A 16,016-nucleotide genomic window follows, 5' to 3' on the forward strand; every position below is an offset into this window, starting at 1 on the left:
GAGAAAAACGGACCACATGTCGCATAAAACTGAATCACTGTTACTATACGATGGGGATGAGACAGTGTAAGATTTCATCCTTGATCGTGGTAAATTTCCATCGAGATGATCATGAATGTGCTCACCTGGGCGACTTGAAAAAGCTAACATCCCTAAAATACAGTCCCGTATTGATTTCCGGATTTATTTTGAATTGTCTCTGATCAAAATGTAAGGTAAAGTGATTCCAGTATGGTTTGGTGCCATTTTAAGAGTTATACGCATATTTTGATAATTAACGGGATGATATTGTGAATTATTTTGCCCAGGATAATCATGACATGACATTTTTATATCATCTCATGCCAATTCTACCATTACGTGATTACACTGCTAACATATTAAAGTGGAAAATGCCATTATTGACCTTTAGTTTGTCTGTTTCGCTGGCTGAATCTGCTTCCTTTTATTCTTTTTGTCATGTTTTTGCTGAGAGTTTGAAACATTGGTCTGACACGTCCGCCTCAATCCGCCCAGTGAAATGGAATAGAAGGACTTCAGCATCAACATGTCTTTTCAGAAATGTCCTCGCTGCTCTGGATACTGGATACTTTGTGCTGAAGAGAGAAAACCATCCACATTGTCTTCTGTCTGTTTTCCTGTGAAATCGAGATATATTTTCTGAAAAACCCTGATGATAAGACCACGAACAAGGGAAACCGACGTGGCAAAAAATCAGCAGGTTATCTATGTCAAGTTAGCTGAAAGCACGGCTTCGTAGAGCTGCTGGCGTGGAAGTGGAAACAGAAATCCATTCACCTCACTGCATTTGGGTGGGACTCATTAAATGCTAGCAGAAATTGTCGTGGAAAATCTCTGAAATAGAGATGAATTTCACAAAGGGAGGGTCATCTTCATTGCAGCATTCAGTCCGTCATGTGCAGACGGACCTCTGAGCTTTCTGGGCTGAGAGATGCTGGAGTTCAGCAGTCATACTCCTACAGACAGTCTCATACGTCACTGAGCGTTTCATCACCCTCGGAGATCAACAATTGTCCTTTAATTAATCCACAGTCGGTCTTTGTTTGTTCAGTCATAGCTACTGATCTGAGGAGCCGACGGAATCCCATTCAGCTTTGCCTCAGATAACATTTCACACCTGTCGTTGGTTGAACATTTTCACACAAGAAGCAGAAAAGACAAAGTGTCACACTGTGCACTGAGACAAAGACAGTGTAGCATAGAGCAGTGCACATAATCATGAAACAGAATATATACATCTTCACTTCTTTTACATATAAATATTTGATTAGCTCTTGATCATTACGGTTTTGTCTGCAACACTTGAAATGCGTTATGCTCTGAATTAATGGCTCTAGTGGTTTAATTAACTCCTGGTTTCATAATCATTGATTACCTAATTAGACAGTGGAAAGTCTATTGTGGGTAACAAGGACATAGAGATGACCTACATCACTGGGGACAATAAAGAACAGATTTCCAATTGTGGATTCAATAGCAGTGTGTGTTTAATATGGGAACAAAACAAATACTCTATTGTGCATATCTGTGGATGAAGATGTCAAACATCAGTGTGTGATGTTAGTAAAGGACATGACCCACATGCCAGCAACACCGGCAATGTGCTCACTATTTGCTTTGCTGCACGTAAACTATCTTTTAAGATGTAAGGAAACGTCATCGCTGTGGACAGACCAGACACACGCCAGGGTTTTACAGTTTATACAGGCTGATTCAAGAGCTCCCTGATTAAGATCATGTTTCTCTTTTACAAAGTTGAGTTTCCACAAGCTCCTGGTATCGTTTCTGTCTCCCTCAGTGGGATGAGGTCAGTGTCCTAGATGACCGGGGGAAGCTCATACGAACCTTCGAGGTCTGCAACGTCAACCAAAACCCCCGTCTGCAGGACAACTGGTTGGCTACGCCCTTCCTGTACCGCCACTCTGCTCCGCGGGTGTTCGTCACGTTGCGTTTCTCGGTGCGTGACTGCGCCAGCCTGCGATCGCCGTCACCCACCTGCCGAGAGACACTCACCCTGTTCTACAAACAAGCCGACACCCAGAGAGAGCTGGAGAGGACCTGGGTAGCTGAGGTGAGACAACACTGAATGTGCTCCATTGCAATCACCATCCAATTACCATATCGTTGTATTTACATATCAAATATGTTGTTATTTTAAGAGGAGGAGAAAGTTACACTCGAAACAAGTCTGACAAGCACAGATAAGACATTTCCCCAGTTTGAATCTGCAGTATTGCAGCACAGCAGACGCTCATTCCCAGCTATTAACTTCACCAGTCAAATGTTTTTCCCAACGGGGGGAGGGGGGACGACGACACACACACGGACGGACACTAAAGCAGGTCAGTGTGCAACATGGCTGAAGGGGTAAATCAATTCCTACGTAACAGTTCTACCTGGTGGTGAACACGGGGCATCCAGGAGTCCAGCAGCAGCTCTTTGTAAAACCAAACTTCAGCTAATTACACACTAACACAAGTGTTTCTTACAAAATAGAGATTTATAAATCTCGAAATTCAAACATGTAACACTACACAAACTGTTTTTTAGTTGAGATTTAGGTTTTTACCAAAATAGCATGACCTTAAATTACATGTTATGCTAATAATGTCAGACTAAATGCTTTTAAAGTGCTTAGCATATAATCGGATATTGGACATTGGACATATTTGTCCATGTAGCTATAAATATGTAAATAAACCAGTAACACCTTAAAATTATTTTGTAAATCTGTTATTTTAGGCGTTTATGTTAAAGTGTAAGATGCAACAGTTGGATTTACAATAGTCCTCATCAGCTAAGAGTTAAATGTTAATGATACAGCTCAGCGTCCTCAAGAAAATAGCTGAATTGGAAATGTAAAGTGCTCGAATTAAGGTGTGTCTGATCACAGTCAAATTTAACAAGGGCTTATTCGTCTGATGTTTCTCATTATTCTGCTTTTTTAATCACCGCTTGAGGCCAACAACCTTTAGACGGAATCGTTAAGCGCAGTAAAATGCAATTTTCATTGATGTTACGCCCATGTTACACCAAAACAGCAAAACCTCTCATCATCTCATAGCAAGGAGTAATTGTATAATCATCCTGATTGTTGTTGTGCTTAAGAAAAACCGTTGAGATTGATGGCCTCCTTTGGCTGCGCTGGTGAGAAGGACATACTTTTTGAGGATTGTGGTTTACAAGATGCAGAAATGTGCCACTGTGGTCTCCAGAAACGTCACTTCAGTCCCTCTAATTATATCTTTACGGCACAAGATATACGACAGTGAGCGTTTTACAGTTGCAGGAAATTTGCTCAACCTCATGTGTTGTCAGTGATGTGTTTTAGCGACTGACACTGCCTGTCCAAATGTGTTGTATTTATTTATGCATTTAGTTTTTATTTTCCTTTTTTTTCTCTCTCTCTCCGAGCTGCTGAGTCTGAACTGCCTGAGCTACATGTGCAGTCGCAGTCACAGTGGGATTGATGCAGTATTTGTATAGATGAATGCATTTCTCCTTAGGGAGGGGAGATGCTTTTTAAAAATGCAAATCAAAGCCTGATGAGGAATCAGAGGAGAGTCACAGAAGAGCAGGAAGCACTGCAGCGCTGAAAGTCTTTGCAGGGACTTGAGCACGAACCCCCCTCTGGGACGCGCATACATCTAAGTCAACGTTTACTCCTCTCACTAAACTGCCTCATATCAGACATGAGCCGAGGAAAAATACAGCAAAACTCTGAGCTTCATCTTGTCATTTTCCTTCTTATTTATGATATGTTCATCTGATTTAATGCACTGTATATTTCCTATTCTTAGTCATCACCCGGCTAATTTTAACAGCCATAATTTTCCTCCTGTTTGCTTCTTTCCTTCCTGTCAACCACACTCTCTCCATGTTATTTTGTGTTCTCTTGACCGCTCATTATCTTTCCCTCCACTGTCTGCTGTCCACTCCGCTCTCTCCTCACCGCAGCCGTCCAGCGGAGAGAAGGAGAGCAGGGAGGGCTGGGTGAAGATCGACACCATCGCAGCTGATAAGAGTTTCTCCAAGGTGGAGCCCAGCTCACCTCACCAGTATCAACCCAACAGATACAGCCGCATCAACATCAAGACACGGAGCTTTGCTCCACTCACACGCAATGGGTAATCATCACTGTGCTACACTTTGCTGCACGTCTTTTACTAACATCAGTACTCCCAATGCTCTGAATGTCCTCCACCTTAACATCGGACCCTTGTTTCAGATTCGTCCTGGCCATCGTGGACAGTGGAGCTTGTGTTTCCCTGATGGGTGTCTCTATCTTCTACCGGCGCTGTCCAGCCACCAGCCTCTACTTGGCCTCCTACCCTGCGACTCCCTCAGGGGCGGAGCCAACCGCCTTAGTTCCTGTGGGCGGGACATGTGTCCCTCACAGTAAAGCACAGGGAGGCACGCCCCCTCGTATGCACTGCAATGCTGAAGGGGAATGGATGGTCCCCGTCGGAGGATGCGTCTGTGATGAAGGCCATGAGCCGAACCTCAATGGTTCTGCCTGTTTGGGTAAGTCGGAGGAAAACTGATCAGCTTGATTCCTAATCTGTGTCATGTCCTCTCGGTTGTAAATATGAAGTAGCTTCAGTATGTCAGTCATGTGATGAAGTTGCTTGACTTGGAGGTGACATTTTAAGCAAAGAGTGGTCACAATTCAAGCAGCAGAGGCTGAGATACCCCAACTCCCAAGATCCTTCACTTCTCATAATGCAAATACATAATGTCTTTTCATTACAACCAATGCACAATATTTCCATCTCATCCAAAAGCTTCCTCACATTACTTCTGCCATGATTATCTGTTCACAACTCATTGTTAGTTTTTATCTATTTTGCACTAACTAAAAGAACAACAATAGTAAGTCTGCTGATGCAGTAGATCAGATGCACATTGCATTCTGTGAATGCTGAACGAGGCATGGCCTGTTGTGCGCTTACACCATGACTTTTAGATTTGACCAGGTCATTACAGATAAAATATTCAACTTTTCACCATGTTCGAATGGCAGTTCAAATTTCTAATTTAAGAGCGATACCCACCGTTCCCTGTTAACTGACTTTAATAAGTAAATTTCCTATTAAACGCACACAGTAGTGACTGCATTCAGAAGTACTCCTTTTAACTAAAAAGTCCATAAAAAGTCCTCGTAATCAGTCAACTTTTTGGGCCAATCTTGACTTCCTGTCACTTCTCTTCGTGGTATTTCCTGAGATGTGACACATCTGGATCAATACTGAAAGGAGCTGCTGTCACTCTGATACACAACTGTGCTTGATGTAGAGACCAGAGAAACGAGGGTGGGCAGGTCAGGTCGGGCTGAGATGAGAAGGAGAGATGCTGTATGTTGTCCGTTCATACTGATTTGCACATACTGTCTGTCATCAATAGAATATTACAGACATACGTAGATGATGTGATACAGCTGCTATAGAGCTGCTCTATCATATATTGATCTTTTGCTGGCAACGCACCAGTAGAGGAGAGGAGATACATGTATAGAGGAACAGACAGCTGAGAGCTATAACAGGGTCAGCAGAAACTGGTCAACAGCGTTTGCACTTCTCAAAGTGATTCTAAGTAGGGGACAAAAGAAGTAGAAAAAATTTGAGAGATGTCCAGACGGACAGGAAGGGATATAGGGAGAGAGCAGGAGGAGGGAGAGAGGAGGAGAGGGAGAGAGCCATAGTGAGAGGGATGTGACACATTTAGGTCATGGCGATGTAATGGCCACTCGTCTGTGAACAAGTGACAGAAACCGCAGGGGGAGCGAGGGGGAGTGGAGGCGAAACATGGAGGGGTGGAGGGAGAGTGAAAGATAGGAGGATGCAAGTTAATGACTTAAAGAACTGAGCGGGCAAAAAAATCAGAGGGCGCGAAGGCAAACGAGTGGATGGTTTGTGTGCGAATGCACGAGCGTGTCTTGCTGTATAGCTGATACGTGCTTTCCACTCCATCCACATATGTCTGATGGCTTTAAATGGCAGGATTACAGTGAAAAACTGGAGTCTACCAGGATTTTCAGTGGCCATAATTGCTCTGCTCCCTCGCATGGGGGCCCTCAAAGTCTAACTAACTCCAGCACAATTAATCCTCCAATCCTGCCAAGTCAGCTGTGAAATGTGTTCATGCTCTTTTGCTTTACATCTGCACTCGGCCCGCCGCTCGTGTTTGTCTGCATTTGATTGATATTTACTGACAAATCACCCCTCGAAACTGTTGAGCTGCCGGAGCAATGGCTTCCACTGACTGTCTATGAATGATCTAACACATTGTTGCCCACGCTGCTCCGGCTTTTTGTTCCAACTCTCATATGATTATGTTTTGTTGATCACTTCACTGACTAATGATGTGGTTTGGCATCATTATATTGTTGTCCTCTCTGGCTCCCTGGGAATGTTGAGAAAAGAGGCAGATGGTTAACTGGCGATGCAGACGTCAAGCATTATTAACTGTAGCCGATCCTCGCTCTCACCAGAAAGTGGAGCACCGAACTTTAACAGTTCGAACTCGTCCATTTTATTCTCGTTTGAATTTAGCGCCAAGGACATTTAATAATAGCGAGCAATTATAGGCTGGACTCTGCTGAGCTGTGCAATTCTGCAAAATGCTCATTGTTTTTCTGCTGCCAGCAGTTTGAACACTTCTGAGAAAACAAAACGCTTTATCGAGTTCTTTAAGTGGGCATCTTAAGCCACATGAAAGACATTATTTAGTACATCAACCGTACCCTTTGAGGACAAATTGCAGTGTATTTTCTCCAATTTCACCATTTCTTTGAACTCTATTGGGCTCCTTTCTGTTTAAGTAAATCACTACAGTGTAAATTAATGCCATTTAATATCCATTTGAGAATACTGCACACAACGCAGGTTTGCCCCCTCAAGCAAGACATAATTTTTAGGGACACATAAGGGACTCTTGGGTGGACACTCCTCCCCTCAGTCTCAAGTGAAAATGAAAGTCAGTGTTAAATGATTGCCTTTAACTACACACAGCTCTAATTGCTTTCTATTTTAAGATTGGCAGGGTCCTCTGTAATGTGGATTATTATTGGAAAGGACTTGAGACTCAACAACAGAAAAAATAAGGTAGACACCATTTGTACTGTATTGACTGAACTATGGTGTTTGCTGCTTTTTATATTACATTCATTTAGCATTAACGTTTGATGCACCTGCCCAAGAGACTAGCATGTTTTAGCAGTAATGGTGCTATGGATGCCATTTTCGCTTTTTGAGTCGGTCGGCCAGTTGGCCCATTACATCAGTCCAGAGGGAAATGTCTCATCAATTATTGCATGGATTGCCAAACAATGTTGTGCAAACATTCGTGATCCCCAGAGGATGAAGCTCAAGGACTTCCAGTGCCACCGGCAGGTGAACATTTTCTCACTGCTGTGAAATATCTCATATTTCATAGGATGGATCGGCACAAAATTTGGTCCAGACGTTTGTGGTTTCCAGTGGATGAACTTACTAGCTCGGTGACACCCATGACTTATCCTCTAACTCCACCATGAGGTTGAATTTGTTTTGCTTTTTGATTGGATGGATTGGCATTAAATTTGGTGCAGACATTCACGTCTTCTTCAGGATGAACTGTAATAACTTTGATGAGGCTTAACTTTTAATCTAGCGCCATCATCACATCAAAATTTCACTTTGTAGAAAGCTTCTGGTTTGTAAATCCCTGCAAAGTGAACGTCATTCCCATCAGTCTTGTGTGTACTTTGTGTTTAGTGCCAATTAGCAAATGTTGGCATGCTAACAGGCTAAACTGAGATGTGGACATGGTAAAAATGACACCTGCCTAAACATCAGCATGTTGACATTGTCATTGTGAGTATGTTAGCATGCTCATATTAGCACCAAATTCAAAACAGTGAACTAAGTACAGCCTCAGAGCTGCTGACTCCTTAAACCGCTAACTCCTTAAGACTTTTGGTATACTTGACATCACCTTTTGAATTGAACTCCACCCACATAAACCAGTGAAAACAGCACAGAAAAAGAAAACAGAGATCTCTCATGTGAATTAAACAAAACTGCTGTAACAGATTATCGTGCATTCGTAGAGGACCCCATCGCTCATAGTAAGAAGCTGATTGGAAAAGTACGTTTTCAGGTAATAAGAATTGTATGATTTTCATAAGTTTTTCGAGATCGTAGGGTCCGATCTGTTTGACATGAAAATGAATCGCTAGAAATGACAACATCACTTGAGAGAAACTCTTGTGAAAACGCTGTTAATTTACTACATGTGTGACGCCTGATTATTCTGATAATTCAGACTCACCAAAACAACACTCCACCATTCGGACTGATGATGAATTAGGTTGCCAACTGAGACGTCAAACGCTTATAAAAACACAGCTGGCATTTTGGCAGATCGACATTAAAAGATCATTCTTCAATTATTTATAAAACTGTTTATCACAAGCAAGGCTCCTACACGACCACTGTAATATTCAAAGCTCAGTTTGGGGAAAAAAAAAAACTCTTCAGTCTTTTGAAAAATGATGAAGACAGAGGCAGATGACAAGCAGCTGCTGTTATTTTATTTTTCTACCAAGAAACAGAAGGATGTTTTTCCTCCGCTGATGTTTGCGTGCCACAAGAGAGATGGAGAGGCGGGACGCTCCGCCAGAAACACAACTGAGCATGAGGCACAATTACACCTGTTCAGCCAAACATGAAACTTTCCTGTAGTTTTGGGCTCCCCGAGCTGGTCCGAGCTGGCAGTGCTGTATCAGACAAGCTCTTTTCTCTGATTCCTAATCAATATTAATCCACTGCCGAGGATAAGTGCCGAGCCCTCAAATGGGCTTTGAGTTAATTTTCAAGTATGTTGGTGTCTTCTGTGGCGTGTCACTGACGGTGAAATATTCAGCTTGTCAGATTGTCCTGATTTGTCACCCACAGCGCTCAATCTTAGCACAGACACGTCCGCTAACTATCCTGAGGTTGTGCGGCCGATTCCCACAAGAACATCTGGCCGGGGGAGGACGTTAAAGAACAGTATTATTTTGAGTCTGATCCCCTTCCTCATATCTTCCTCAAAGCAGATAATAGGATGCGATTTGCTTCAATTTCATTGCAGTTTTTACTTTTTCTCCCACCATGGTATGTTGTCTCATACTACTGGCACTTGTTGGCATTCAGTTGCTTTTCCAATCTATTAATAAAGGTCACGTTTTCACACAGTTGAGTGAAACGATCAATGAGATACAATATTGAGTGTTGGCTGGACATCGCTGTGTGTGTGAAGCCAGGCGATGATGACAAATGAACACTGCATAACTACCTCACATCAGCCGTCTGTGTCAGTTTTATTGAGCCTGTTGGATCATCAGAGCCATGATGATCCGGTGTAATGATGAGACCATTGACTGTTTTGTTCAAGCCTGTTTCAGCTGAGATGTTTTTAGAGCCAGGGCGGTACACAGGATTTCATGAATAAAAATTCCCCAAGCGTTTTGGGCTTGACTAGCAACAAAAAATACCACTGCATTTTTATGTATTCACATTATATGACAGTTTGAGGTGGAGTAGTGATTATGCAAATTCAGGTAAGGCAGCTCCTCCCACAAATCGCTGTGTTGTATCTGTCAAACACTTGACAGAATGAATAGGATCCGTCAATTTGACATCTGTCAACAGATCCAGTGGATCCTACACCATTAGTGAGAAGCTGGTGAACACAATGGAGCATGTAGCTGCTAAAGAAAGTGATTTCCCTCAGAAGACCAAAATAATGCTCTTCTGTTGGATGTCTTTATACACAAGTGTTTGCTAACAAGCTAACCGTATCAGCTCAAAATGAACTGTTCACCTTCAAAAGTGGTGATACTGTATGTCACTGTTCACAACGTGTTTCCACTGCCCCCAAGTAGCCAAAAAATCTGTTATTTTAGGCTCCAAAAAACGAAGATAAGCAATTTGTCTGTAATTTGCTGAGTGAAAACTTGACATCTTTGCAATCCCCAAATTCACAGAAACAATGAGGACGTGATCCTCACTGTCCGCAATGATAACTACAGTCCAGTTTAAAAAGGTGAATACTGTGTTCATCAAACTCCAGCTGGGAAGGAGCAGGAAAAAGCGGCACACAATGGCCTATATATAGACAAACAGTACAGCTCCACCTACAGCAAGTTTCATTTCTCTCATGTAATCTCCTAATTTTAAGTGGCGATGCCTCATTGGCCAACATTTGGGAACTTGAAACATTCACATCTCTCTTGCGTTAAGATTTTTGTAAACATTTAAGAAGAGAGGGATTTGTCTAAGAGATGCCGGTGCATTTAATAATGTGCAGTCATGTTTGAGAATACGTGCAGGAGAAGGAATTATTTTCTCTTAAGATAACGTCCGCCTTCTGTTACTGCGGCTGTGCCGTGAAAAGCTGCTCATTATATGAGAAGATCTAACAAAGGTTGACTTGCTTTTACATGTGGTCACGTGCCGTTGGAACATATATGGAAAAGGATGATATTAAAGCACATATGATTCAGTCTGACTGCTTCCAGGCTGCACTGGACGACAGAACGTCGAGAAAATGAAGGACGGAGGAAGGCATTTACCGTCGGAACCATGTGTACCCATCACTCCTGTTGTGTGGTCGCATCTGTGACCGAGCTTATGTGTGTGTGTGTGTGTGTGTGTGTGTGTGTGTGTGTGTGTGTGTGTGTGTGTGTGTGTCTGAGAGAGAGAGAGATTATGCTGGGAGCCAAAAGAGGGAATGAGTGCATGAAACAGAAAGGGAAGAGAAAGAGAGAAATTGGGTCAGAGATCTACATACCAACGTATTATGTTAACATCAATTTACTCACCTCACTGCTGCCTTTGTTTTCTATTTCCGTTTATCTCTTCACAAATTGATTTCTCTTTTCAATTGTACTTATTTTTTATCTCTTTACATGATTCAGTTTTATCTGCGTCTCGCCTTTGCTGAACTAATCCTTTCCCCTTATCTATCTGTATGTTTCTTCTTTCGGTGTTTGTCTTTATTTATTTTTGCTCTCTCACAACTACAATATCTCTGAGTTTTTCCTGCTTGAAATCAGGTTTCTTGATAAAGTATTTTGCCGCTTGACTCAAAATCTGTGAGAAGGGCTGCAACTTATGATTATTTTAGTATTGTTATTAATAATGTTTTATCATTTGCTCTTTAAAGTCTTTAAAAAGTAAAAACCCAAAACTGTGAAACTCACTATTGTATAAAACAGAGAAAAACAGAAAACCTTCAAATTTGACAAGCTGGGACCAAATTTCACACCATTTTTGCCTGAAAAATGGTGTGACATGAAGTTTGATGTATATTTTAGATTAGATAAATGACACTTATCAATTTCAGTCAACAGGCATCACACATATTTATTTTTATTCCTGTAATACATGTAATACCCATGTCTGTCTGTCATCACCAGCCCTCACTGTAACTCCTCTCTTCTTCACTCTTTCTCCTCCTTCCTCTCTCCTTATGTCCCTGAGTGTACTGATGTAAAAGCATGTGTGTCTCTGTTCGTTATGGCCATGAACTGTCAACTTTATAGCTGAGAAGATGGATGGATGGATGGATGGATGGATGGATGGATGGATGGATGGATGGATGGATGGATGGATGGATGGATGGATGGATGGATGGATGGATGGATGTCACTGGGGGGAGGGGGGAGTCGCAGATCAAGTGAGAGGGCAGAGGGCTTGCTTTCTCATTGGCTGGTGTAATCAGGTGGATGAGGATGGGAGGAGGGGTGGCTGGGGGGGGTGACTTTGTAGAAAACTCATGTTTTGTGTCAGAGCTGTAAGAGAACACGTCTGGTAATGTGCAGCAGGGACATAAAAGATGGAGGAAGGAGGATATTTCGCTGTCCTCCTCTTCATAATCCTCCTGTTTCATCCGACAACTGTCCTGGGTCCTCCATGTCCATGTTCACGTCTTCCCCTTTTTCTAGTTTATTCTCCCTCTGTGGTCTCTCAACGTGCTTTTACTTCTCTCTTATCTCCATTTTTCCCTCTTCACACCTGTTTGAAAGCAAAGTCACTCTCTGAGACGAGTGAGAACACAGAAAGCCTTTTATCCGTTTATTCTTTCCCTCCTTCACTTCTTGCCTTCTTATCTTCTACTCCCACGCTGCCCCGGCACCAGCCAGCATATGCACATGCATCCACGCACACATATACTGCATGTCAGATTTGAGACATGCTTCATCTTCTTGACAGGGTTATATAAATAAGGTGAGGGGTTCACTCCCACTGACCAGAAACAACACACATCCTCCCTCGTCCTCCATCTCTAGGAGTGTGTTTACTCTGTTTAAAACCGTATGAGAGGATCCTTCTCTTAGGCGGCTGGGTCAGGTGTGCCATTTACACACTCAGAGGTACAAGAAAGCCTCACTGTATCAGAACATACACACAGTCTGCATTTAGCCGACAGCCAAAGAGACCTCTTTTGAACGATGCAACCTTTAGTTGACACTACTTTAGGTGTACACACACACACACACACACACACAGTGTGAAAATGGCAGCAGACCAATCCGGAGGCACTCCTGTCAGTGTTCTCATAGTCCTGCTCAGGATGAGCACTCGGCGCTCTGGCAGGCAGCAGCAGCATGACGTGAAGTGTGTGTTACCTTGACCTCAGCGCTCAACTGTCCTGCTGTTGACATTAACAATTGGCACATTTCACAGATTTTCCACCGTTAAACTGAATAACAGCCTGCAGGTTCAAATGGCATTTCCAGTGTGTGTGTGTGAGAGAGAAATATATGCAGACTTTGATTTTTACTTGAATGATCAGGATTTATTATTAATGTAATTCTTTATGAGTTTCTGCTCTGCTTTCTGTTTCATTAGGGAGTAATTATACATTTTGTTGCTGTCAAATTAGATTTGGTGAAAAGATAAACTGATGAACTAAAGTTTCCCTATGAGGGATAAGAAAGTTCTCCCACTTCTTACTGGAATAGCTTCACATTTTGGAAAATTAGATGAGAAGCCAGTCTCATGTCTGCCCATTGAATGTAAGGCTAAATCCAGCAGCTCGTTAGCTCGGCTTAGCACAAAAACTGGAAGCAGGGGGAAACTGCTAGCTTGGCTTTAACTCTTCACCAGAAAGTCAATCAGTATATTTCCCAGAATGTCCGACTTTTGCTTTGAGTTAAATAGATGTTTAAAGCCGCCTGTTGCATTATATAGAAAAACCGTTGTCATTATGCTGAAAACAGGGTTGTTTTTGGTTGTGAAAGGTGACATTTTGGAGATGCATAGTTTTCCCAGGACAGTAATGATATGTGGCACTTCAACTCAGCTCCCACATCTGTTCACTAGCTTTGGAGCTATTACGCACACCCCATGCCTGCGTTAGCTCCATTTACTGATGAAGACTGTAAAACCGTTGCAGTTCAACTCAGAAAAATTGGCTTTTAAGCAGCCCTTGGAGTTGACATTATTTTGTCATTCATCCCGTTCCCAAGGTCGAGAATGAATCTTCATCCTGACTGTTATAGTGTTTGAGACGAGGAAGAAAAGCTTTGATTCCATCCACACGTGTGTACGCGACATATGAAGCTACGACCAGCAGCTGGTTAGCTTAGCTTAGCACAAACACTGGAAACAGGCGGATACGGCTAGCCTGGCTGTGTTTGATGCTAACAAAATCAGCCTACCAGCACTCACAGGGTTAGGTTTAGGGTTAGGGTTAGGGTTAGGGTTAGGGTTAGGGTTAGGGTTAACAGCTCACAATTTCACGTCTTATCTCATTTGTTTGGTCCGTATTAAAAACAATATGTAAAAATGACGCAGAGTGACTAGGCTACCTGCTGTAGCTTCATATTTACTGTACTAACATAAGAGTTATATGGATTTCTTGTCTTATTTTATAAAGAAGAAAATAAGCTGAGAAAATGTCAAACTACTCCTCTGACACACTGATGTAGGGACAGTGTGACCATTTTGTGCTTTTTGAACTCGAGACTGATGGTTTTGCTGCTCTCTGCTAACACAGGCCACTTCCTCTGTAAACACAGTAAATGACTGTGCTGGACAAAGCCAACAACAAACAGCAGACCGCCATGTCTTAGATGAACTTTTGACTCAAAGGGAACCACAAGCCAAGCTGAAATTGATGCTCTATCCCAAAATAGCTTCTGGTGTTTGACTTTGTCCGGGACACCATGGACCAAAATAATAAAACGGGACAAATTGGAAGTACACAAACTGTGTATTTCACAAAATACTGCCAGTTCACAGACGATCCAAGATGGTCCTCTGCTCAGCCGAGGGGAAAAACTGTGGAAAACATTTTGTTTATTTAGTTATTTGACTTTCAGTGATCATGAACCAAACCACAGACATTCTTATCTGGTCCATCTGTGCACTTGTTCTCGAGCTTTCGACCAGCATGTCATGGAGCTATAGCTCCTCAAACTTTCCTTTATCTACATCTGCAGTTCCATCACAGCTGAGCAAACTCCACCTGTATGATGTCGTTTCAGAGCAAGCGAGTCAGTGGACCCTGAGTTAAGATTGTTTTGTCAACTGCTGTCAAGCTCTCCTATTGATACCAACACTTTTTACATGTTTTTTTTTTACCTGCAAATGGAAGAAACGGCAGATTTAGTTCAGTTTGACACTGAATTTGTTTTTCAGTGTCTCTTTTCAAATTGTCCTCTTTCCTCTGGATGAAGATGTGTTTGATGTGAAACCAGCAGGGAGAGACAGTGTGATATAACCTTGAAACCCTGCAGACTCCTACATGGCACAGTTCTGGTTACCACTGACTCAGTGTGAACACTGATCACTTTATTTATTTGATGCTTAACAGAGGATGAACACCAGCCTCCATGTTTTTCTCCTGTCTGTCCACAGCTTGTCCGGTGGGCTACTTCAAGTCCGTCTCGGGTTCTGTTCCCTGCTCAGTGTGTCCCTCCAACAGCAGAACCAGCCAAGAGGGATCGAGTGTGTGTGAATGTCGCAGCGGCTTTTATCGGTCAGCGAATGATGCCAACTCTTCTGCCTGCACAAGTGAGCTTTGTTGGTTTGTTTGTTTACGCCTGGCTCTCTGGGAGGTGTTCAAGAGGCCTCATTGGTCATTTGTCATTTACTCGGACTGTGAGAACCGAGATGTACAGTCAGTGACCGGAATCCATCCTCTTTTTTTAGCACAATATAATGGACATTAAATTCCCCCAGCAGAAAAAAAAACTGTGAAGTATTTAGTTTCTGCTCACTGAGCTCAAATTGTGTCACTGCCAAACTTTGTTTTATAAAGTTCTTTCCATTACTTTACATAGTTAAATGTCTTTGCCAGCATGCAGCTTCTTTCATATCTTAAACTTTTTAGCAGATGCTGCCATCTAAGTGTCTACCGCTTACATTATGTATGTCAAAGCCTTCCCTCTATGTCTCTGTTTCCTCCACAGCTCCTCCATCTGCTCCGGTCTCTCTGTCCTGGGAGTACGAGAGTGGCGACGGCGGGGTGTCCTTAAGGTGGCGCCCTCCAGTGGACATGGGAGGCCGCAGCGAAGTGTGGTACGGGGTTGTGTGTCGCATCTGCCCCTCAGCCACCTTCTCCAACCCAACGTCGTGCTCCTGGTGTGGGGAGGGCGTCACCTTCAGCCCCTCCCAGACGAACCTGAAACAAACCAAGGTCACTCTGAACAACCTGCTGACCAGAGTCACTTATCTCATACAGGTACTGTGCTAAGGTGTCTGTTAAAGGCACAAAACACTCTCCCTTATCACCTTTTAAATAGTCTAAGTTGTCTATGAGAGTTGATTTTGCAGTAATAACTGCTTTAAACTGCTCGTCTGGGCTACTGGTGGATGTTTGGAAGTTGTTTTTAAGGATTTTCTGTGAATGTTGAAACATTTCCCGGATCCACAGAGGAGGCGGGCCCTTTTATTCCATAAGCTCCACATCAGCAAATACATAGTAACATTTATTATTTAGCTGGGATTCACTCAACTAAA

At 42.7% G+C, this 16,016-nt stretch overlaps 1 protein-coding gene across 1 annotated transcript in view; it reads left to right on the top strand.

The window, feature by feature from the left end:
* The window catches only part of ephb6 (eph receptor B6), a 36,488-nt gene that overhangs the window by 13,741 nt on the left and 6,731 nt on the right, over positions 1–16,016 (top strand). Inside the window, exons 3-7 of the mRNA XM_070965791.1 lie at positions 1,820–2,092; positions 3,979–4,148; positions 4,250–4,545; positions 14,913–15,068; positions 15,467–15,738. Of these exons, the coding sequence (XP_070821892.1) occupies positions 1,820–2,092; positions 3,979–4,148; positions 4,250–4,545; positions 14,913–15,068; positions 15,467–15,738 (1,167 nt within the window). The remainder of the gene's footprint in view (positions 1–1,819; positions 2,093–3,978; positions 4,149–4,249; positions 4,546–14,912; positions 15,069–15,466; positions 15,739–16,016) is intronic.

This window comes from Chaetodon trifascialis, chromosome 7 (genome assembly GCF_039877785.1).
Source record: "Chaetodon trifascialis isolate fChaTrf1 chromosome 7, fChaTrf1.hap1, whole genome shotgun sequence".
Taxonomy (NCBI): domain Eukaryota; kingdom Metazoa; phylum Chordata; class Actinopteri; order Chaetodontiformes; family Chaetodontidae; genus Chaetodon; species Chaetodon trifascialis.